The sequence below is a fragment of the Pteropus vampyrus genome, unplaced genomic scaffold (assembly GCF_000151845.1).
Source record: "Pteropus vampyrus isolate Shadow unplaced genomic scaffold, Pvam_2.0 Scaffold2, whole genome shotgun sequence".
NCBI lineage: Eukaryota > Metazoa > Chordata > Mammalia > Chiroptera > Pteropodidae > Pteropus > Pteropus vampyrus.
In genome coordinates, this window is record NW_011888783.1 from 2,627,045 (window position 1) to 2,652,586 (window position 25,542).

At 35.1% G+C, this 25,542-nt stretch overlaps 1 protein-coding gene and 1 long non-coding RNA gene across 2 annotated transcripts in view; both read left to right on the forward strand.

The window, feature by feature from the left end:
• TMEFF2 (transmembrane protein with EGF like and two follistatin like domains 2) overlaps window positions 1-13,676 on the forward strand; it is a 218,205-nt gene extending 204,529 nt beyond the window's left edge. Inside the window, exons 8-10 of the mRNA XM_011355848.2 lie at window positions 7,996-8,119; window positions 9,787-9,945; window positions 13,056-13,676. Coding sequence (XP_011354150.1) covers window positions 7,996-8,119; window positions 9,787-9,945; window positions 13,056-13,152 — 380 coding nt within the window. The 3' untranslated portion in view covers window positions 13,153-13,676. The remainder of the gene's footprint in view (window positions 1-7,995; window positions 8,120-9,786; window positions 9,946-13,055) is intronic.
• Window positions 13,677-20,031: 6,355 nt separating this feature from the next.
• LOC111737787 lies at window positions 20,032-23,262 on the forward strand. The gene is made up of 2 exons (XR_002779568.1): window positions 20,032-20,202; window positions 21,978-23,262. It is a non-coding gene; the product is annotated as an uncharacterized LOC111737787 (long non-coding RNA).
• The last annotated feature ends 2,280 nt before the right edge of the window (window positions 23,263-25,542 follow it).

A 25,542-nucleotide genomic window follows, 5' to 3' on the forward strand; every position in this document is an offset into this window, starting at 1 on the left:
AGAACCTATAAACTAGACTATGAAGGAACAACCAGAAAAACAAGAGGTAGGTGATCTGGAAGCCCAGGAAGAGAAGGCTTCAGAAAGAGGAAGAGGTTAACTGTATCAAATTACTGAGAGATTGGGATAGTTGAGGTCTAAAAAGAGACTACTCCTTTTCACAACAAAGATATTGGTGGCTGACCTTGGTCTTAACACTTTCTCTGAAGGGGTAACCAGATGGTGGTAGGTTAAAGAATGAATGGAAGAAACACACTCAAAATTTTTAAATGCTGATTGCAAAGTGCAAAGAGTGAAAGAGAATTGAAGATGCAGGAGAGAAAGGAGATAATTAATAGAGAAAGTCCTTGAGAAAGATGGAGGAATTGGGATTCATAATGGTTTGGCCTTAGACAAGATATCTCTTGTCTAAGGGAGAAAAATATCTATTGTAGAAGAAAGAAAAAAGAAAAGAATTTGTTTTCAGAGCAGCAATAGGATCCAGGCGAAATAATCAGGAGTCATAAAGGGCAAACAATAAAAAAGATATGAAGGCCAGATGTTGTCTTATGTTTTAATAAGTTAACTGCATGGTCTGTATGTTATACTAGAAAGAGCCCTCTCTTTGACCCCAGTTGTGCTAATCAATTGTGTAAATTTCTAAGACAAGTTATGAAACCTATTTGAGCTTCAGTTTTGTCATTTATACCAAATTGGATTTTTATAAATCTACCTTGAAAGGCTATAATAAGGAATACATTTTTATCATGTTAAACATTAAAACAATGTAAGGCACGTAGTAAATTCTGAAGTAATTATAGATATGTTTATCATCTTGTCTTGAGAATCTGTTTTGTTGGCTATGTTTAGAAGATAAGAAGCACAATCATGGGGAGACAACCAATAGCTGTAGCATATTACATGCATTACATAGCACAATGCCAGACACATAGTAGGTACTCAAGAAATATGCATATAACAGATTACTGACAGTCAGTTTTTTTGTCCTGTATACATTATGAAAACCTTTATTTCTGCTGTGTTTCAGTGAATGCTTCAGCTTAAATCCCCTTCATTCTCTCTCTGCTGGCTAGTAACTTCAAGGTCACAAAGGAAAAGAAATGTGTCACCTGAGAAGGTTTATCTTAACTATTTATTCATTTCTGCATATGCAGCCTATGCAGAAGACAGTAGTTTAACTATATAGCCCAGAAGGCAAAAGTGGACAGAACTTGAACCCTCTGTCTCTTGGGTTGTTATTTTCAACATTGTCACCAAAGAAGCTCACAAAGAAAGGATGCACAATTTAGCCACTAAGCAAATAAATTTGGCCAGAAATGCATGAATTTGGTCTAAGACAAGAGAAAGAAGGAGAGGAGAATATTCTGGGCATAAAATGGCTTCCCATCATTTTTTTCTTTTTCTAAGGTTTAAAGTAATTTTGTCCTCTAAGAGCAGCTTGCAAGTGAGAAGGGTTGCTGCAGCAAGCAAAAGCTCGATGGGGAGAGCTGAAGCAAATTGCCCCCGATAAGCTTAAGGCAGCTCCAGCTCTGGACTTCTGAGAAGCTAATGAACCATAGATCCCTTCCTCTTCCCAAGGCCTGATATTTACAAAGTGTTGTCAAAGACATCTAAAGTTCCATAAAATACTATAGTTTTAAAGGTCTTCAAGCTAAATCCTCTAAACCTATAGGAGTTACCCACTTGCTGAGAGTTAATAGGCTCTTGACTGAATGGCGAAGTTTGAAAAGGACCATTAGAGGCAGAGTACAGTTTCTCCCAGTAGCCTCTCTAATCAGTCTTTTGAGGGCTCTGCCATCTGAAGCCAGGCAGAGAATTTCTAAGTCAGAGCATAGAATAAAAGGCTAAAGATCTGCTTATTTTGCTTTTAATAATAAGTGAAAAAAGAGTATTTTTTTCCTTGGGAGTCTAGAACTTCTAACTAAATCTGTATGAGCCTCGTTATGCCAAATTCTTGAATTATAATAATTGTATTTGGATGTCATAAGTTAAAATGTTACATATAAGTTTCTCTCCCAAGATTTCACAGATTTCTCAGCTTTTATCTATGTAAATCTATAACCAGTAGAAACTGCGATAATAAAAGCCCAGGCAAATAATCATCCGGTATTGTTGCATTTCAATCACTCCAGTCCCCAAATTACTATGTCTATTTCAGATGCTGGTACTTTTTTCTAATTTAAATTCAAGCAGTTCTTGAATAATATCATTAAGGCCTTGCTTGAGAATGTAGAAACATGAAAATTAGTTTTCTTCCACTTTATTTTAATTTTGTGTCCAATAAGAATATTTATATATGCAAGTAGTGATATGGATAATCACATTTCACATTTTATATCAGTGCCTAATCGACGGTGAGATAAGAAAAAATTTCTCTCTATCTCCATTCATTCTGCTCCCAACCCATACCATGACCTAATTAGTAGTTTAGGATCAAATAAATTTAACTAAATTAGCATTCTGGGGGAAAAAAAGGATAATGTTTAACTTGCAAAAGGAATGTTGAATTTTAGCATTTGAAGGACTTGGTCTCTGTTTTGAAGTCATTTTTCTAAATCTTTAGCAGAGATTAAGTAACTAAAAATATTGTGATGTGGTCTCTGCTCTTTACAAAACTTGAGAATTAATTGTGTCCTTAAATGCCTCCATGTCCCTTGTATTATGCTGTCACTCTAGCATTCTCATTTGAGTCTTTGTGCTAGAGGCTTAAAAAAGAAGAGACCCTTCTGATCTATTCATCTGTGCCTTGAAGAAACTATGACAGCAGATGAGGTGATTATGGAATTTGTTAACTCGCAAGAACTTATATAACGTTACATTCAGAACCCGTTCAATAGGAATGCTTTTCCGGTCTTTAAAAAACTTCGATTGCAATTCAAGCTAGATATGAGATTTTACTGCCACCTCGTATGTTTATACCTGGTAAGATAAAGAGAGGAAATCATAAGAATTATATATCTTCTTTGAAACCAACTCTAATCAACAATAGGGACGATTGTGACTTTACTTCTAAATTCAGAATTTGTTTCTGTCTAAGGCACAATATAAATATAATGTAAAAAAAGTTAATTTTTCTTTTTCTAGCTGGTTAAAGAAAATTATTTCAAATTGCTTTGGAGATATGACAGTAAATAGAAGGGTAAAATCAAGTAATCACAACAGGCATGCATGTATACAAATATTTCAGTGCTGGAGTTTTCTTGTACTGTTATTAAACATAAAAAATAAAAACATTACATAAATATATTCAAAATGGAAAATTTTAGTTTGTTCAAAAAATGTGGCATATTTTGTGTGCCCCACAGGAAAAGATAATTGAAAAGATAATAAACCAAACTGTACTACTCATATGCATGCACTTGTCAAGATAATTTGTAATGTTAAAGCATGATGCTAAAATTGAATTTAGATCCACAAACATATTGTTCCCCACAAGGAAGACAATACATAGTAAAGATCACTTTATGCTAGAATGTCTGAATTATAGACATAGTCAATATTTAAGATATTTTATACCATTTGGAAAGTAAAATGCCCTCCTAATTGAGGCAAAGTGATTTCCTTTGTTTGCTGTATCTAAATAACATTTCTATTTCTCCACCTCTTCTTCCCAGAATATAAAGATAATATTTTCAATAGACATTAGCAAATATTTATTAGTAATTTATTATAAATAAGTATTAACAGTAAAAATAAATATTACCTTTAGAGTTCAAAGAACCCAGAGGTCTGAAATAATCCAATCTACCTACCACACAGTAACACTCTACAACATTCCTGAAAAATAGTGACACAGATCCTTTTCAACTCCACCAGAAACTCACTAATCCACTATACAATTCATTCCCCTACTGAACAACTCTAGTCACTTAAAAATGTACAGTAGGAATCTGCTTCCCTTAAACATCCACTAAATCCTTGATGTTACCTCTAGTTTAGGATCTTTCCAAGTTACTCTGAAATCTTGACACAGACTCAGGCCCTTTCTGCAGAATCAGTGACATAAGAGATCTGTGTATATTCAAAAGAAAGGCTGGAATAAAGCAAATTAGGGATATAAATAGAGAAATATCATCTAACTAGCACCCAAAAGGTCTCCAAGATGGCAAGGCACCATGGATAGAGTCCAGTCCTCTAGCCTATAGGTGCAGAAATTTGATTTTAACAAAACTTTAGAACTGAGTGTGCTGAAGAATTTGACTTGTGAATCCACTCCGCAAAAAAAATGCACAGAAATTCAGAACCGCTTAACTCACTCAAACAAAATATATAACTGTCAAATGGATGAGATATTCGGATGGTACTGCCAAAGCCATTCCCAATTTGTAGGCTACATAGATGTCAAATTATTTTAAGACTATTTAGAGAGCAGAGCATCAGAACAAAAGAAATAGTTAGACTGAGCGAATACTTAAGACCATCAGATACTGATAGTCTGGTGCATCCATCTCTGCACCTGAGACTCTGGGTTTGCCAGTTCAAGTTGGCTTCTCAGGGTACACCACCCTGGGGGACACTTGAATATATAACTTGACTTTCAGAAACTTCTTTTGCCTAGCCATACCTTTGTCCAAAGGGAAACATTCTTCCTTCAGACATGTGAATAGGTTTAGTCCAATTTTACAGTCATAATTCTACTTTAATTCATAACGTGTTGTTTTCATAAATTAATTCTCTGAATATCTCATTTCCAGCTTTGGGGGGAGAAAAAAGCAGGGGTAATGGTAAACACACACACAACCCACCCTGGGCTGTATTGATTTAAGTATCTAAACTACTATGCCTGGCTCTGCCCCTTTTCTGCCCACTTACCCATAATAACGCTTATCACCATTTCCTCTCTCTGTTGTTTCCTTTGTCCCTTTCCCTGCACCAGGATAGAAACAATATATGTAGTTATACTCTAGAGCACCCTGCTTCTGTAATTCTTGACTAGAGTATTGATTAGCAATGCGTATGCAGCCCTATTAGCTCTGTTGCAAGTAACTCAGATTATACCAGAAATTGTTTCTTAAAAAGGTCAAGATCTCTTTTAGAACAAACTATTTGTAAACATTTAAACAGGGAACAAGTCAAGGACTTTAAACAAAGGCATGAAGAGTTTACCATTGTCACTATCTCTCTTAGAAGAAAGAGCGTAACCCTTACATTAACCTCCTTTTAAAGGGAGAACAGATAAATTGATGTCTAAATCACCAGCCACTGAAGGGAATATACAGACTTACAAAGTATCATATTTATATAATTTGAAATCTTTAAATTAATTATTATTGCATGAATAGCTATGTATAAAACATCAGGATTACAAATACTCACTATGGTCCATACACATATTTGGTTGGGATATTATATTTCTATATCTCTACTTTTCTTAACATACTTAAATTTCATTTCTAAAATATGTCTATTGCATTACTAGAAGTGGTTATATATTCAGGTTTTCAATCAACTGGTTTACTTGGTTGGATTGACTATAAATTTGTTGACATATATTGATGATTCCTCATTTTCTTGCCCAGGGATTATTTCTTCTACTCATTTATTTTCAATCTCTCTACTTTCTTATTTGACAGTATCCCACAAATCGAGCACTCCAAGCTCATAAAGAATGGTATAAACTAATTAGCAAATTTTATAATGGAAACTATTCCCCTCCCACGTGATCACCCTGTCTGAATAATGAACTTTGTGAAAATATTCAGCTTTTACAACACTAAGGCAAGAAGCTCTTATTTGAACACGTAAACAAGCTCTTATTTCTTGGTCTTTAGTTCATAATTGTGAATATGGTACAAAACCATAAACAAACAGTATGGGACGAGAGACAGAGTTAAAAATAAAGAGCCTAAAAAAAGAATTTTGAGTTAAGAAAATTTTTGTTCATCTTTTGCAACTGACAGAAAGAAAAATCACCCTAATAAAAAATGCTGTGACTGAAATCTCAGTATATCACTGAAACGCAGGGAAGTTACAGAACATTACCCTGAATGCAGGTGTGCAGAAGCACTGAAGGATTACTAACAAACACTAAATAGAAAAGTTGAAAGTTTGTTATGGGGGAAAGATCTAAAAATAGGAGTGAAAATCAGTGCTGGTTCATTACACCAGCAGTGGGGCCAGCAAACCCCACTGCTAAAGTCGCCTTTCAACGGTAGGTGCACAGTCTGACCACTCTAGCTTGTAGCCCCCCTGGTCATGGCACACAATGAGCCCAGTCTTCCTTATAGATTCATAATAACCACAGCCATCTCAAGATGCTTCTAAATACCATGGTTGCCCTGCTTCTGTTTTGGCCACGTATCCCGATATAGGATATTTCACTCAATGCTATCCAGTTCAGTTTTGGTGTTTGCTTACCGAAGGTGCAATTTACTACCAAAAACACCATGACAGGAAATTGCAAAGTAGCTTGGAAGAATGAGAGAAACCAAAATTCTGTATATGCTTAGTCCTTCCGTGGAAGTGGCTCATTCAGTTTAATGGCAATGATCAAAGTAGAAATAGTATAGTGCAAACAAAAGATCACCTATATAGGTAAAGAGATGCAGATATAGAACAAACAAATGATTTAAATGCCATCTCCAGTCTCTCCAGCATACTTATTGTAAGTCCTTTATTAATTTGGGTATGTAATTTGAAATCTTACCCATCACAACCATATATGTAAATATCCCTACACAGGAAAGCACTTAATATATTTAACAATTTATTTTAAACTGAAATGTTTTGCAGATGACACCTAGATCTTAAACTGTATATTTTACAGATCTGCTTAAACTTAAATAATACGTTTGTCTATTTTACTAACATTGAAGGTACATTTTTTTCTCTGGATGAATATACTCATCATTCATAACTGTCAGTAAAAATGATAAGGAATACACTACAATAAAAAAACTATACCCCTATGTGTAAATAATAGGAAACAATAAATTTCATGAAAATAGTAATTCATTTTCAATCTTTTATTATTGCTGACCAGTTGCTGTGGTGTTGAAGAGTACCTTTAAATCAACATCAAGAAAGTTATATTTTTCATTGTTTGGGCAAAAATTCATAGTATATCAGATCCCAGATTACAGAAGGGACTCACATAGGCAAAACTTTACATTATAAAATTAACATGTAAAGAATCAAAAGACTGCTTAAAGATGACATTACATATATGGAAGCAAAAGTATTTGGACTAACAAAGTTCAGAAAAATATTTCCATTTCTTATAGAAACACAAGAAAACAAATACACCTTGTTAATAACAAAGGAAAACACAAGTTTTTTTCTTTATCATAAGTTTAAATTTCACATAACATTGTTAACAGAGGCCAAATATGCATTAAGATATACTTACAGAAAATTCGGTATGTACCGTGTTAGTATCTACATAAGTGATTCTGAAATAACATTTGCTCTTTCAATAGCTTTATTTTGGCAATAAGAAAATGTATGGGTGCTAGTAAAATTCATGTTCACAGTAGATGAAAAAAGCCTGAAAGAATACATTTGTTGAAATTTGCATTTGGTTTTGGAAAACGTCTGTTTAACAATTCAATGCAGCCATATTTTAAATTTTAAGCTCCCACATTGAGAAAGTATCAAGATATTGCAGCGATTTACTTTTAGGGACATTATGCTGGGCTTTGAAGTTCAAAAATAGGACATTTCTTCCTGATTTATTTTATGATCAATGTACAGTCTCTACACAAGAAAAATTAAAGCTGTCTGACAACTCATAGACACATTATTGGCTGTTAAAGATGTAGGAAATTACATAAAAGCATGAAAAGCACTGGGTAATTTTGCAGTTTCATCTCTAAACACAATTGTAAAGATGTCTGTCTTTCAATTCTTTCTCTTTTTTTCTTCTGAAGCATGGCCTTTTAGTGCCTGCCCTTTAAAATATTTTTGCCTACTGTAGCTTTGCTTCTTAAAGTACTGGTTGATCTTACTGGGCTAAGAAGGTATTTACAGGGATGCTTGCTTTGTCTGTATTCACAGAGAATGCTAACAAATTAGAAGAAAGTGCCAGAGAACACCACATACCTTGCCCAGAACATTACAATGGCTTCTGCATGCACGGGAAGTGCGAACATTCTATCAATATGCAGGAGCCATCTTGCAGGTAATGCTTTCACTCTTTACCTCTTAAAATGTATAAACTAAAAATGTGGAAACCAAATTCTGGATGTTTACAGAGAATTGGATGGCATTCGGCCTGAATGGGTGATCAACAGCTAAACTTTTCTCTGACTCTCCTACATACACATGCACACACGCACCCACTAGGACACCACAAAATGTGTGTGCTTACACACCCAAGTACTATGTAACACATCATTATATATACTCTTCTAGTAGAATTTTAAATTATGCTTTGGGCATTACAGGCTCCTTAAAGACTCAGCCTCCTCTGTTTTATTCACGATTCTTCTCCACAGACATAGAACCACACTTGTAGGTGCTTAATAAATATTTCTCACCAAATGAGTGGATGAGGCCTTACTGTACATAACATGACATAGTTGCTTTGGAGAGGTCGTATTTTCCAAAGTCTTTTATGTCTTATAATAAATATCATCCATCTTTGTTTCGTTAGGCATACGTTCTTTTCTGTCGATCTGCTATCCACAAACCTTGTATAGTAAGATTATTAGCTATACTTCAACAGATTCAAACTCAGTTGAGACACAAAAAAATTGCTTATCTGGATTTAGTTAATAAATATGCATATCTGTTGAATATTCATGAATACAACATAATTATTTCAGAGATGGTAAAACCAAAGTGAAGAAAAAAATGTATTTTTATTAAGGGAATATACAAGTGACATATGATGAAATCGGTTGTGTATTGCTATACAGTGAAAGGAGTTCCACTCTCTCTTTCTTCTCATCTCTCTCTTCCCCTCTCTCTCCTCCTCCTTCATCCCTCTCTCCTCAAGAACTAGAACTGTCTTCCTTTCATGTTTTCCTTCAGTGAATACACTAGCACCTGCCTTCCAGTGAAGCCAAGCACAATGAACATAACTGAGAGGTTGCTCCTGCTGACTCGTCATCCTCAGCAGAGTTGTCATTATGAAACCCTTCTGATGCAGACAGGAAAGATCCCAGGATGTAGCTAGAAGAAACTCAAAGTGAAGTACTAAAATAGTGGCACAAAGTCAATGACAAGTCAATATCTATTCTTATTGTTTTTATGTGAACTGTTTTCTCATGGCATTTTCAGATGTCATTTTAACATAGAGATTGTCTACCTGAGCTTTCTGATGAGGGTTAAGTGAGAGGCAGCATTCATTCTCAGATGAATAGCACACAGGCTTTGCAGAACTACATCACCTACATCATAATTATATTTTTTTCTAGTGAAATTTAACTCTCTAACATAAGCGGTCAACTTTATGACTAGTAAATTAAAGAAATTAACTCTTGTACCTCTGGCCCTAACATTTTCAACATGTACTCTAACAGTAGCATAGAAAACGCTTTATCCAAAACTAAATAAATAAATAGCCTTGTTTTTTTATACCCATGTTATCATAAAGAAACCGTTTTTCAAGTAATCATACTGACTTTGGTTGATGAAATGACAAATTAAGTAAAATGTAAAGCTCACCTGAACAAAATATAGAATGAACAACAAGTAGTTGAGAATTCCTATCTACAAGTAGCATTTTTTTAAAAAAAAAAGGGAAACAAAAAGCCCTATTTTTACAATGAAGACATGCTTATAGGCCAACTATAAAAATGAATTCAGCAGCTTCAGGTAACTGGACACTATAATTTCTTCCAGGTGTGATGCTGGTTATACTGGACAACACTGTGAAAAAAAGGACTACAGTGTACTATATGTTGTTCCCGGCCCTGTACGATTTCAGTACGTCTTAATCGCAGCTGTGATTGGAACGATTCAGATTGCTGTCATCTGTGTAGTGGTCCTGTGCATCACAAGGTCAGTAACTGTACTCGATGGCCACCCAAGTAAAGGGATATGTTGTTCCTCCTCATCTTAATCAGATCACTCTAATTACAAATCCCTTCATGGACTCTGCAACCATGAGTTCTCTGGAGTCCTATTTCTTCATCATAATAGCATTTGAATAGCCAAATGGAAAGGTGATTGATTTTCATGCTAAGGAGTACAAATTATTTTCCTTATTTTTGCATTATGATGAGGATTATTTATTTTCTAAGCAAAGGTCTTTCCCTCCCTTTAATGTGTAATGCCAATCTTTGTTTAAATATGCTCCTCTCTTTTAACTATAAAATGTCAGTCTTTATTCAAACTATTAACATACATTTTATATTACCAGTGTTTCCTTACTTACCTAGATCAGTATGCCAAATGAGATCAGAATAGATTTTATACAAGACCTAGAAGAGCATTACATTATGGCTGTCATTATTGGCACTTATATTTCCAAGTATAATTCTCAGATATAATCGTTTTTAATATATTTGATAAAAAACAAATACATTTTATTACAAAATTTAAAACAATAGGAGAAAAGTTATGTTATAGTACATGAAAATCTTTGCTATATGGGAACATGCAGCAAATATCAAAATAAACTTTTATATCAACCCCCTAGAATAATCAAATGGTAATTGTTTCTCAGGGAGCTAGGTTGAGAGAGAGATACAGAAATCTCATCCAGTTTCAACAGGAAAGAAAACCATAATTATTTAGTGATGTCTGACACTGCACTTAGGGTAAAGGAGTGGGGCCAGGAACTGACATTAGTGTGGAAATTTGTGGTGACCAAGAATTAGATTCTGAATTAAATGCATTATTTTTGTCCTATCTAACCAGAAACATTATTGAAAATACTTCTTTCTGCTCTAATTTCACTCTCCTTGAGAAAAAATTTCTAAGGAAGTTTTCAAAGTTTTTGCCAAATTCACAAGGCATTTAGAATTTTCTCTGTTCAGCTCTACAGTAAATCAGAATGTTTCCCAAAAAATTATTTTCAAAGAAGAAAAAAAAAAAGTAAGTAAGAAAAAAGTAAAAGAAAATATCATATCTTCAGAAAAGAAAGGCCATAATACATTTCAGTCTCAGTATTGTACCATCTTCTTTGAGAACAAGTGTGGCATTTGCTCTTGAAAAAGACAAAATATGGTTCACAAATCCTTGCCTGGCCTAAAGGCTTAAGGGAAGATCATTGACTTGGAGCTTTGCGGTGCTCTAAGCCAAGTTGAGTTCATCAACCCGACTCGCACGTTTAGATGCCAAGTGAGTCAATGGATTACATTAAAATAGATTCTGGGGAACATAAAGATGACTCAAGTAACCAAAATCACTGAGTGTAAAAGAAAAGATAGAAAAGAATTTAAAACACAGGAAACTGCATCATATTACTCTGAGGGTCTTTAGCCTTCTAATATCTAAGCAATATCAGCACATGAATAATAAAATTCATATTTAGTAGATCTAATTTCATAACAGTTAGATTTGCTACTTCATGTACTGACAAAAATGCAAAACTTTAAATACTTTAGCAGATGTTTTCAAGTCTGTAATTAATCATAGTTCTATTCCCATACGTAAATAAAACAACTAGAATACATAGAATCCTTAACCTCACCCGAAATTGTTTGTGTATATATTATGTGTCTGTATATATCATGTATGCGTATACATACACATATGCACACACATATACATTTAATAACATTATAAAGAAGGAACAATTATCCCATTTTTAAGATGGGGACTCTGAGGTATAAATTAACAAATTGCTGAGTGTATACAGCTGAGCAATAAGAGCTGAAATGGAAGGCTGCCTAATGTCAGAGACTGTTTACTTAACCACTGCTCAAACTGCTCCTTGGCTGGTCATGATATTGTACATTGTGATGCATAAGGCAGCCTATACTGAGCTCCAAATTAGAACAAGCCATTTTTTCAAAGCATATGGTCATTATCGTCCACGTTAAAACAGAACTTATCTTCTATTTACTTTTGAGAAAGAGAACTAGCACATGAGCTAATTAACATTATTGTAATGCATTTATAAATCTGTCCTAGGACATCCGAGCCTTCTAAAATCTTTCTAGGTGTCCTATTAGTTAATAAACCACACTGCTGCCAGTGTGGATTAATTTCACTTACTTGAAAACATTATGCCCCAAAACTAGACTTTCCCACTAAGCCATAAGCCTGCCCTTCCTGGCGACCTGGCCACACATGTCTGGCAAGACCTATTTCAGAATATTCAGTTACTAAAAGATTTACAAAATTAAACCAAACAGAAGTCCTCTCATACTCTTCAGTTTTAATCTCTTCATCACCTCTCCCTTCTTTCTTTTCTCCTTACCCCATTTTTTTTCTAATGTCTAATATATATATGCTATTTTTCTAATATATATATATATAATATATATTTTATTCATATATTCTCTAATACCCCACAACTTATAAGATTTTTATGAACTTTATGTTGTTGTTCTTATTCGCATCGTGCAAACATTCTTTTATTACAGAGGTAAAGATACCAGATCAGAGCTTTTCAGATAATTTAACTATTAGCTATTTATAGACGTGAAATAATTGGTACCAATTTATGTGTTTAGCTTATACTATTAATGTACAAAAATGATATTTGGCTGAACCAAAATAATACCTATTTCATTACATATCAGATATTAACATCTGGCTCATTCTCTGGTTTGATGGAATTTAAACTTGTAGCATTGAAATGTCAATATATCATTCATCCTTAAGACATTTAAAATATAAAATAGTTAAAGACCTTTAAAGTGAGATTAGATGGACTCATGACTTGCTTGATTGCATTATGCTTAGTCATTCTTTGTACTTTAATGAGTAAGCAATTGAAGACTAGGTAAATGTATTGCTCTTCAAGCTGCCACCTCTGTTCTTCAGTTTTCCTCAACAGACGTTTAAGGATGACTGCAACACGGCTAGTACTAATAATAAATTCTTTCTTCTGAAATATTTTACTAACTTGCTTAATCTACGGCTTTTCTCTGTGATTGTAGGACCAAACTTTAGCTAACAGCAGTAGACTAAGATCTGTAAACTTTCCAACCTTCTAGGAAATGCCCCAGAAGCAACAGAATTCACAGACAGAAGCAAAATACAGGGCACTACAGTTCAGACAACACAACAAGAGCGTCCACGAGGTTAATCTAAAGGGAGCATGTTGCACAGTGGCCGGACTACCGAAAGCTTGGACTACACATACAGTATTATAGACAAAAGAATAAGAAAAGAGATCTACACATGTTGCCTTGCATTTGTGGTAATCTACACCAATGAAAACATGTACTACAGCTATATTTGATTATGTATGGATATATTTGAAATAGTATACATTGTCTTGATGTTTTTTCTGTAATGTAAATAAACTATTTATATCACACAATATAGTTTTTTCTTTCCCATGTATTTGTTATATATAATAAATACTCAGTGATGAGAAAGAATTGGCATTCTTAAATTTGCGATATCTCATAACTGTAAATATAATCAAGCTAGTACAATCTGTACAGGTACCAATATTTCATCTTTCTCCACATCTTGAGACAGAGCATTAGTTTATATAGGACTCAGTGTCTAGGTTTTGAGTGATGCCAAGATCAAGGGAAATGATGGTTATTGAAAAAGAGAAAAAATAATTTATATCGAGTGAGAATAAAATATTTCAGACCTTCAAATCATCTCTATTTCATCAACTTTCTTCCTTGGTCCTCTATTTTCATCCCCAGAGCAGAAAAATCTCTGGCATATAAATTAAATCAAAGAAGAAGGGAATGGAATGTGTTTTATAACTCATCCAGGAGAGGAAAAGAAGATATTGGTTTTTATTTGGAAGCATCTTAGAATCTCCCAGTTAAGCACACGTATCCGAAGCGTCCTGAACAAGTTACATATTAGGAATACACAGACCACAAAATCTATTCCATTTAGGTGAATGGAATCAACAACTGAGGGGAAAATGTAATAATATTATTAAATGTGAAATCCAAAAATCATGAATTCTCAGAAGCACCTTGCTATATTTATAGTATATAGTTCTTTTAAGAGAAGTTAAAATCACAACCAAATACTCATGAATAGCTTTATGACTAATACAGCACCATTGTTTGAAATGGAACTAAGATAAAGATAATATTTTATAAAACAGAAACATTTTAAGCATATTTATATAATAAGGTAAGAAAGATAATGAATCCCATAGCATCAGAAAGAGCTTAGTGAGAAGTTGATGAATTTTTGATCATACAAATAGGTAGGACCACTTCATTTGGAAAAAATTTAACTGTGAAAATTCTCAAAGAATAAAATGAAAATAACAAATCAAATAATTGCCTTTTATCATTTAGTTTTTCATAGCTTTCTGTGGCTAATATAATAAATCCAAATACAGCTCTCTTTGTCTCCTTCAAATAACCTCTACATGGCTAAAAAGAATGACACTCGTGTCAAATCAACACATTCTGAATATATAATATTCAGTGAAAAGTAAGGTTTTTAAAGTGATATTTAAGATATTTGCTAAAACAAAAAGTGACTAAATAGGATTTAGCATTCTATGAAAAACTTGGTTTTCTAGCTTAGTCATCACATAAAAAAGTGTGAATCTATTGGCATAACCATCACTCAGGTGTTTCCATAAATCAGCCCTATGCCTCTCGTATAAAACAAATTCCATTTAAACTTCTGCCTGGAATTTTAGTTTGGTTAACAGGTGCAGAAATGTAACTAGCCCTGATCTCCTTTGTAAGATAAAAGTTATGGCAAGTAAACCCTTCCTTCTAAACGAAGCCCAAAAATGCAACATCACAGAGCTTAGTAAAGCTTAAAAAGTAACAACAATTTTACTGACTTTTACTTGTAAGTATGAAATCACTTGCTTTGTTAAATATTGATACATTATTTTGCATGAATTTTTATTGAAGAATTACAAACCCAAGTGTTGAAAAAGTCCTTGGAGTTAATAATGCAACACATGCTTACCCACTTCATGAAAGAATCCCTTTTAAAAGATGCAATAACAAATCTTAAGTGAGCATATTCTATGTGCTAGGCACTATTCATGGTCCTAGAGAAATACAAATAAAACATAATTTCTACTATAAAGAAACTCACAATTAAGTCCTGACAGATAATTGCCCAGCCTCTATTTGCATGTGTCTTATAATTTGGAATTTCATTCTTGAACAATACTAATTTTGAGACCTTTTTTTCTCATATTGAGATGAAATTTACTTCTCTATGTTTTCTACCCATGGCAACAATTTTTCCTCTCTGGAGCAAAGGAATAATGAGTTATGTATTTTAAAATATTAGGATGGATATCATATTTTTCCACTCACCCATGGCCCTTTTGCAAGTGTTTCTTCTCCAGATGAAACATAATGTCCTTATCTGATCTTTATTTGATATAGTTTCCATATCCCCCTAGTATCTGTATCATCCTTCTTCAGAAAAACTCTACTTAGTCAAAATATTTAAGTGTAGATCTCAGAATTGCACAGTCTACCACACTTGTGGTCTGACCAGCACAGAATATAGTTGAACTTTGAGAAAGTAGATTACACTGAGAACCATGATCTCTAAATTCAAGTCCTACTTGACTACAGATTCACTGTGGAATCATGACCAAGTCCTTTCACATCTCAAGTCTCAATTTCCTCATCACTTTTATCTCTGTAATTCCAAGATTTTAGATATTTAAAAACCAAGCACTATACTTCTATTATTGCTACCTAAGACCCCATTCACTATTTTTGTTACTTGTTCTCACCTTAAATTCAAAACTCTTTCTAAATAAACTACTGTTAAGCCATGTCATTCACTCATTCATTTATTTATTCAACCATTGATTTATTATATATTATGTATGTATCGAGGGCAACCAATTACCAACACCAAACTAAGCTATGAGAAGACAGAGAGAAACAAAGCAGAGTCCGGGCCTGAAAGGAACTTGCTATCAGACCATCCTGGTTCCTTGCATCAAAGATCTCACAGACTGAGAGGTAAATAAACGATTATAAAATATATAATAAAGGCTATGATAACGGTCAGTTCGGAGTGCTTGGGGACCCTATAGGGGAAATCTCCAGGCTGGGTAGATGTGTCACTTCACAGTGAGATATACCAATTGACTTCATCGTTCTCCATCCAAACTCTGACTTCTTGCTTCTGAGATTTTATTCACTCCTCATGCTTTCTTCACACCCTTCTTTCCACAATACCTAGAGCAGATAACAGCTTAACAGTGAAACCTCCGTGACTCCCTTGGCAGTCTTCCTAATTCTGTTAGGGTACTTCTCATGTTATTTCTTAATTGTTCATGCAAATCTGTCTTTTCCTTGGCCTGGGAGCAAAGAGAAGGCAGGAAATTACTGCCTGCCAGTTGTTTCCATTTATTTCAACAAACATTTTTTGGGGTACCTACACCATATCAGACACTATTCCAGGTGCTATTATGTTAAAATGAAGCAGATAACAAGTCTCTGCTCTCAGGTTTACATTCTAGCAGAGGAGGTGGAGGTGAAGATTAATCAAACAATAAACAATAACAAGAACAGCGAAACTAGAAAGTTCTAAGTTCTAGTCAAAGAATTAAAAATAGAATGAAGTGATTCAAGGTGACTGGGAGGTTACTGGAGATTAAGTCTCTCCAAGGAGAGTGTAGCATTTAAAACTTGGCCTCTGAAGCATAATAGAAATGGGTCCAGTCTAAGCTCCACTTTACTATTTAACCTTGGGCAAGTTGTCTAATTTCTTTATGCCTCGTATTTAAAATGGAGAGAAAAATATCTTCACACATGGACTATGGCTATTATGAGGAATAAACAAGACAATCCATGTTGTGCTTAGAGCAATGGCATGCACAGAACAATCTTTTAATATATGGAAATTATTTTTAGGGATATAATATATATTTATTATAAAAGTAAATAAGAATAAGGCATATTTCATCAGTTAAATAAAGCATAGTGGGAATCATATGGTCAGAGTCAGAAGGACCCATCAATCATGCTTATTCAAAGGAGTGCTTCTCATACCTTTAGAGACGAGAGAGCTGGTTCTGGAAAAACATGGCAATATAGAGTTAAGAAATAATACAGCTCTTCTAATTTTTTTTTTCAAATAGGTGCATTGGTATCATATCTGAACAAGAGGAAGGATCATTCTTTCATTTTAAAAGAGATCTATCCTGATAAAGCATATACCCTTAAACCTCTTGTGTGTTTCTAGGCACAGGATGACTGAGTCAATATTGCAGTGGCTTTGCAGAGCCAAATTCTTTACGTTCATGAATCCTTGAGGAAAAGCCAGTACAGACTATGGAAATATGACGAAGATTATCTCAAAGTCATGTTAGACTCTCTACTAATGTTTATCTTCAGAAGCTACTTCCCTTTTCCAAAGTCATATAGCACCTGCACCAACTCTTACTGTTCCTCAATTATCGTAAATGCTTCACTTATATAATTAATCATCTGATTAATTAGTTATATAATATAAAAAGATTGTTTTGATGTCAATAACAAAAACCTTTTTATTGAATTAATTGATATCTTTATATGAGCATCCATATTATACTATTCGTTTTTATAACCAGTCCATAAATAAACAAATGAGTATGGACCTTTGAAACCAACATCAGGAAGGTATGGATGAGGTGCAGCCTACCCAGCCTCACTTTAAGGCTCTTTTCCAGCCTCACTTTGGACAGAAATATACTTTACTGGTTCAACTGCTCTGGAAATGTGGTCTTGGTTAATATCTATCTCCAGTGACACTAAATGAGTCTTTTTAACTCAGATATTTTTACTTCTAACTTTTTAATTAATTTGCATTATTTCTCTTGCATCAGGTAAGAAGTGAAAAAAAATGCTTTCCTTTATTTTTCCAAACCAAATTTAATCAAACACAAGAACCTAACTCAAAGTTAATGAGATGTCTAAAATCAGGTATTATGGAGGAGAGAGAGACAAGGGAAGAGGGGAGAGGAGCAAGTCCTGGTCCTCCACTCCTAGTGATCGTACTGCTGTTGCTAAACCTGCCAGTCTTCCTGATCCATCAGAGGCACTCCTCCCACAGGAAGCTTAGGCACAGTGATCTCCTAAGGCAGCAGCTCATAGGCTCTACATAGTCGACCCATTCTGCAAGGTGCATTTTGAGGAAGCTCTGTGCCCTTCCTCTCTGGAGGCGGCTCCCCTTACTGGACTTCCTCATCTTCTCAAGATCCTAACCACCTTTTTCCTTTACCTCATGATGCCTCCATCCTCTGTTACAGCCTTTCTCTGCCACAATACAGCTTAACTCTCCCCCACAGAAATAGGCCTTGAAAACAAAGTTTTTATGAGTCTAGCTATGAGAACAAAGCACAGAGTGATGTCCCAAATCGTCACCATAATACATCAAATTATTAATAAATATATTACATAAATAACACTTTTAACTAGTAGAATTAGAAAATATAGACAAGCCAGAAACATAAAATAATCCCACCACCAAAAGACAAACATCATGGTTATTTGCGTGTACCCTTTCAGATAATTTTTGTAAAATATATATTGAGGTTTTTATAAGGCAATAAAATACATTTTGATAAACTGAATTCTCCCTAAAGAACAAGCTAAAAAGTTTCATAGTCATTTAAGCATAATTTATCAAAATGCACACACATACAGTGTGGTTCTTATGTAAGTTTCAATCCCTCTCAGTCAGGAATCAGTGAAGCCTTCAAAGAGTTAAACTGAGGATCTCTAAATTACCCGTTTGCATCTTTATCTTTCATTCCCCCATATCACCAATTTCCCACCATTTCCCATACTACTTGCAGGGGCCCTTCTGGTCTCAGAGCTTTTATACCACTTACAAGGTATTCTCAGTCTTGCAGTCTGCAAATACCTCAAATTTACCCATATAGCATGGGGACATCATCAACAGAGTTTCTCCTTAAATTGTCCCTGTGCCTAACTGATATCTATCTAGATCTCAGAATGCTAAAACAGCTTTACCCTCCAATCACCATGAAGATGTTTTGTTTCTCTTTTTACTCTGTGGAGGCCTCTCTCTGAAGCCTGGACTAGAAAAGGGTTCGGCCATTTAATCATCACATGCCCACAATGTACTTGTGCCAATGCTGCCATTCCTACAACATTTGCACGGTGCTCATCTGAGTTGACTTGTTTCTCAAACTAGTACTCTCCTTCCCTGCCTTACATGGCATGAGTAAAAAGCCATTCATTGACATTAATGGAGGCATTTGATTTAGTTCAGAACAAGGAGTTAGTACAACTAGTGTCACATTAAATAACAATAGCAATGACATTAAGAGATGTACTTATTTTTACTTTTATTCAAGATGTATCACTTGACTATATTAAAAAGTACTTAAACCACTTTCAAACTTGAACACAACATAAAATTGAATAATTAAAAATAATATAAGAATATTATATTACTTAAATAAAGGAATGCACAAATAGCTGCTACCCATCACCTGAGCTGAAGTTTGTGTTGAAGAACAAAATTCAACTGAGTAAGTTTGAAGATCTAATTGCTTTATTAAGCGATTCATAAATCGGGCAGCATCTCATCTAGCAGCTAGAAGGGTGTTCTGAGGGGGCTATACAAAATGAAAGGTTTTTATAGGAAAAAGGAAAGCTATTAACAAAATCAAAGAAGGGATTATTTTTAGATCAGGATTTTTTTTTTTTTTTTTAGGTGTAAGGGGAGAAATTCAGGGGTTTTTATCATGCAGATTGTCTCTTCTTTCTATGGGAGATGGAGAGGGAACTATGTGACAGATTACCTCATTGGTGTTGACCATAAAATTCCAGACTGGTTAATTAAAATTATGTTTCTGGGAGAAGCTGAAATACCAATTAGGTCAGGTATTAAATCTAGGTTTGGTATCATGGGCTTTAGCACAATGATGCCATCTTGGGCCAGTGGTTTTCTCTTTAACATTGGCTACTACAAAAGGGCATTGAACCTTATGGGACGAACTAGTCCAGTAAATACAATCTTTTTTTCTAACAGGCTTTATGATACGTTGCTTCAAGGAGTCTCTTTACAAGAACAAAGATGAAGTAAAAACACTATGGCCACTAGGGAACACACTGCCTTACTTCTTACTTGGAAAAAAAAATTATTAGCTGGAAGTTACTTCATCTGTTCACATTCATAACCTTTGGACCAATGGCATTTCAAGTAAGACACCTCAGAGCAAGAAATGACAATATGGGAGATGGGGAGAGAAGAAAGGGAGCAAAAAAGAGTAAGAGGGAGAAATCAGAGGTCTTGGGGAGGTGAGAGGGATGAAGAGAGCAAATAATTGGATTGGGAGGAGGAGGGCAATTTATGGAAAAAGAAATTTAAGGAATAGTTATTTCAAACAGTCCTTCAAGAAGAAGCATTTAAGCAGAATGGCAGGAATATGGAATGGCAGCAAGAAAACAGGGAGCAGAAAGGTGGCACCCTGGGAAGGCCTCTTGCCCTCAAGTCTCAGAAGGCCAACCTGCCATGTGTACAGGGTTGGTTGGCAAGAAGCTGGTTTGGCAAGCTGGGCAGAATGAGGCCAAGACACAACTCCAAAAATGACTGTTCAGGCCTCCGGGTGAAGAGGGAAATGTGTTTAAAATAAAAATTTTGTCATGTGCATATTTTCTTCCTCCCAATACTTGACCTCAAGATATGCAGATTAGATTCTTTATATTCTGCAGGACAACCTTGTCCTACAGCACTAGATCTGCTCCTTAGGTAGAGAATAAAGGAACAGCTCGTCCTCTCCAATCAGAGGCTAGCCCTCCCTCTCAGGCTGTGGAGGTGAGGTGGCAATCATAAAAGCAGGCTGCTGGATAGCATCTAATCTGGCTACACTTGGAAAACAAAATCCTGGGATCTTAAAGCAGCCCTAAGCAGCATTAGAAAAGACACGCTAAAAAAAGGAAACAGACTAGGCCTTGCTTGCAAAAGACAAATCCATCTGTGGTCTGCCTGGGGAAATATGGGTCAGAACTGCCAAGCAGAGCAAACCATCAGAAAGTATTGTTTAGGTTTGAAAAGATGAGTAGGAAGAGAAAAATGACTGCTCTATAAGTGGAGGTTAAGAAAGAAATGAGAATGAAAGCCCCAGTGTTCCACCTCTCAAACTTTCCAAAGGCATGTGGCTCAGTTTTTGACAGGACAGCATGATCTGAGCTGGTGATTTGTAATCAAGCTCACGGACCCAAGTCTTGTAAACAACCAGTGACGATGCTGACGTCCCCCCAGAGAGCTGAGACTTCACTGTTCCAGCATTTACATAATAACATTATATTTCTCCTTTAAATAAGATGTACATGAATGTTCACTTGCACCCAATTACAGTAATGCATGATTTACATAAAATTAACTCTCCTCCTTAATTACAGTCACACAGGGATTAAGGAAGAAAGGGCTTTTACTTTGTAAATATTATATGCTTTAACACTTAGCCTCCCTATAAAATATAACTGGCCCAATCCCAAACAAAAACAAGTTTTCAGTCACTGGATTTTACCACATACTTTCTTCTCTTTTATCAGGATTACATGTACACCGAATCACGAGAGTCTTTCTCTAGTTAGAGCAAAGGGATCCAGTTCTGAAATGTGAGTGTATAAAGCAGAGTGCTTTGTAGCAAAGATCTCAGGTTCAGAAGTTTTGCATACACTGCTGAGTTTAACTGTCTGGGTAAGGAATCTGCAAAGGGCAAGAGAATGAGTCTCTAGTTTTCCAAAAGCAGCAAGGAAAATGCTTTCTTCAAAGGGCGATCCAAAGCCGCTTTGACAACAAAATGATTAAAGGCTGCCTCTTCTCTCTTCTTGCATCTGTCACTTTTCTGCATTCCTTTTTGCCACAAACATGAACACAATTTTTCTCTGAATGAGACTTCAGATTCCACATTAACAGGGAATTAAAAGTGAAGTTCACTGTAACCCATACCAAAAGCTTTTTTCCCCCAGCCTCTGCCAGACCTGATGCCAGAAAAACGGAGCTGAAGAAAAGTCATTGAGCTGGCACAATAAATAAATGATTGAAGGCAACAGGGATTGAAGTTTCATCGTTATCAGTTTCAGTGGGGACATGAAAATGCTTCTCTGAAAAGCTGCACAAAAATATCTCAAGGAGACCGAATGCTCACCGCACTGGCTAACCATAAAAGATGGAAATTTCATTTTTGCCACATTTTCAACCCTTTTTTCACTTAGTACATGGAAGAGCCAGATGCCATAAGAAAAGGCTTTGGAGGGGAAAAAAAGAGACAAAATAACCAGTGAACGCCTGGGAAAATTCACAGAAGAGCAAGATCTTATATTCAGAGCAGATTGCATTTACAAAGAAAGGACTGTAAATGGAAATTAAGCAAATTGGATCTTATTTTCAGAAAATATAAAAATAAAGAACATATTCCCAACTCAGGGCCTGAGTTAATTTCTTTAGCAAAACCTTTCAACATGATGCCTAATAAACTAGTATGTATATCACCCTAAGAACTTTCATGAAAAAATCATTAACCAAAAATTGCATTTAATATGTGGAAGTACATGGTATACGATACAGAATTATTTTACTTCATAATCTCTGCCTATCTATTCAATAACAAACCCTAAAGTGAAAGGACCTTTTTCAAGTCCTTGAATCCAGGAGGGCATCTGTGGGGAGATTTTCAAAGACATCTTTGGAAAGGCTGGAAGCAATATGCAGTTACCTGGTAGTTTGGGGGGACATTGGTCCAGTCACCTGTGTTTTGCTTCTTTCTTTTCATTGCTGCAAATTTTTCTGTCAGGATCTGAGACATTGGAGAGATTAAATTGTTGATTTTTTTTTTTTTTCCTTCTTTGAAATCAAGGTCTTCCTGTTCTCCTGAGTTATCATCTCCCTGGCACTAGCTGCTTCCCATTGTGCCTGATGCTGTGATCAGCCTTGGATTTTCTACCCTTTGATCCTTCATTGAGTTGTTGTTTCACAGTATCAAAAAGACTCGAAAGCTATAACTTGAATAGTGGCCATACTCAAAGGAACACTATGCCAGACTTGATCTTGAATACACAAAGTCAAAACCCCTTCCATTTAAGACAAAACCTTCTGTTTAACCTGATAGTAAGGGAATGAAACTGTCCTTAAAAGACTGATTTTTCTTTCTAGCTACGTCTGAAGATTTTAAGAATTGATATCATGGTTGATTGATTGTGATTGTATAATGTACACAAAATTACAATTTATAAATAAAGATAAAAATAAAATCCATACATATTGATTTCTAACTCATCTTTTATAGGAGAGGTGTTGTTTTGGGCCAGGTATGAATACTATTTCACTTATTTCTTACAATAGGGCTCTGAGACATGTTATTATTATAACAGTTTTATGATGTAATAACTGTAAAGTAACTTGTAAAGTTGTAAATAACTTAAAGTCACAGAGCTAGGATGAGCCACAGTCAAAATTTAAACCCAGATCAAACCAAAATCTATTCTGCTCCACTATATCACGCCTTTTCTATTACTTTTTGTCTTATACTAGCATGCTAGAAGTCTTTCAAGGTCACCTATTGGCCAGACAAATACTTGTTCTGATAATGCTGCCATTGCGGAAATTATTTTTGAAATTTTGCTATGGAAGGTATCCTCAGAGACAATTTATGAACTATATCAGAACACTTGTTTCAACATATATATCATAAGAATGCTGTTTCTAGTTCCCTACTTTTCTTTTCTTTCTCTCTTCCTCCTCATTCTCTCAATTTTAATGAACTTAGCTGTCCACATAGCTTTTTTATCTAAAGTATAGATGCCAGGAGAAAGAGTTTAACAAGATAATTTCAGATAAGTAATATATGAGATATTATCTTGTTATAATATACGAGTAATATATGAGACATTATCTTGTTCAAATGTATACTTGTTTCTCTGTCTCTTTTCTATGTCTGGCTCATCTACCTCAAGGAATGTTAAGCTTTACGAGATCAAGAAGCCTGTCTCGTTTATGTGACCCCAGTGCTTAGAATAGTTCTTAGAACATTGTAGGTGCTTAATTAACACTTTTTGAATGAATGAATGAATGAATGAATGAATGAAATTAAAGTCACCTCTGAGATTTTATGAATCTATCTGGAATAACTGGCTATATTAGTCAGGGACATAACTGCTATAATGACATAAATCAGCAGAAGTTGTACAAGACATGTTTGGTTTGAAAGTTACTAGTCTCTGAAAAAGGCCCCCAAAGTCTAAGCTGACAGTGCAGAGGCTGCTAAAAAGGGCCTTGGAGTGTCTTTTCCTTTCCTCTTTCTTTCTTCCAACCCTCCATAAGCCATACTAGCTTCCAGGCAGCACCCTGGTGGGGCAAAAGGTAGTATGGAGCTTGTGTGCTATAAATTATAGTCATTATAACATGTCAGTTACCCTCTAGCTGAGATCTTTAACTCATTGCAGCGAGAGCTTTCAAGGGCATCCACTTTCAGAAAGGTTTAGGAGCATTAAATGCTTTTTGCAACCCAACAGGCTTTTTAACTCATGTGCATCTGACACTTATGGGGTGCATTTTATCTCCCAACCTATTTAACTAGGAGTCTTCAGATTAAAAATGATTTGTTGCTTCTAAAAGGCACTTGAACTCTAAGCTTCATTTGTAAAAGCTGTTCTATTTCCCTTATTTCTCATTCTGTCCCTTCAATACCTAGTACAAAGCAGCATAAGGGGCACAATGCATTGTGGGTACCTTGACTGCCAAATACAGCTGTATCATAAAGCTCATTTAGAAAAATGAGTAAAGGCTAAGTCACTATTGAAATATTCAGATAGCAGACATACACATTCTGAATAGTCAGGATGGAAACATACCCTTGTTTTACTTCTTATTAATATCACTTATTTCTGACCTTTTCTCAAAGTTGGAAAACTTTTTAAGTGGCTCTGCATGGCAGAGGTCAGAATGGCCAAAAGGAGAACCGATATGTAGGATAAAACTCAAACACTAGGCAAGAATAAAGGAACAAGGGACACCTAGTCTGATTTCATTTATTCAAGACACGGGTTCTGATTCTATCATTAGCCATTCATGTGCTGAGATGCAAGTACAAAAGAAAAATGTTAGCTACCGAAGAACAGTACTTCCAAAGCTGCTGAGGTAGAAACTGTAAAATGAACCCTGCTTTCCATGAGGTCAGCCATAAATGAAAGAGATGTATTCAGAATAAATTACCACCAGCAAAGGCAAACAGAGAGCCCTCTCTGGTGAGGAAAGCAGGTACTTTTGGATTTCACATGCCAAGCTTTGTCATATAGAAGAGCTGAGAGTGAAGAAAGGAAAACCCATTTTAAATGACCTAATTGTAAGGATCTATATTGCAACCCCTACCTGTTTTAAAATTTCAAATAAAAAGAACCTGCTTAGGTAATGGTTAATAAAAATGATTAGTAGCTAGAAGGCATTGAATCTGTCAGACCCAAAATGTGTTAAAGAGAAAAATCGATAAATCTTACAGGAAATTAAACTGTTCTTAATTGCATACATTACTATTATGTG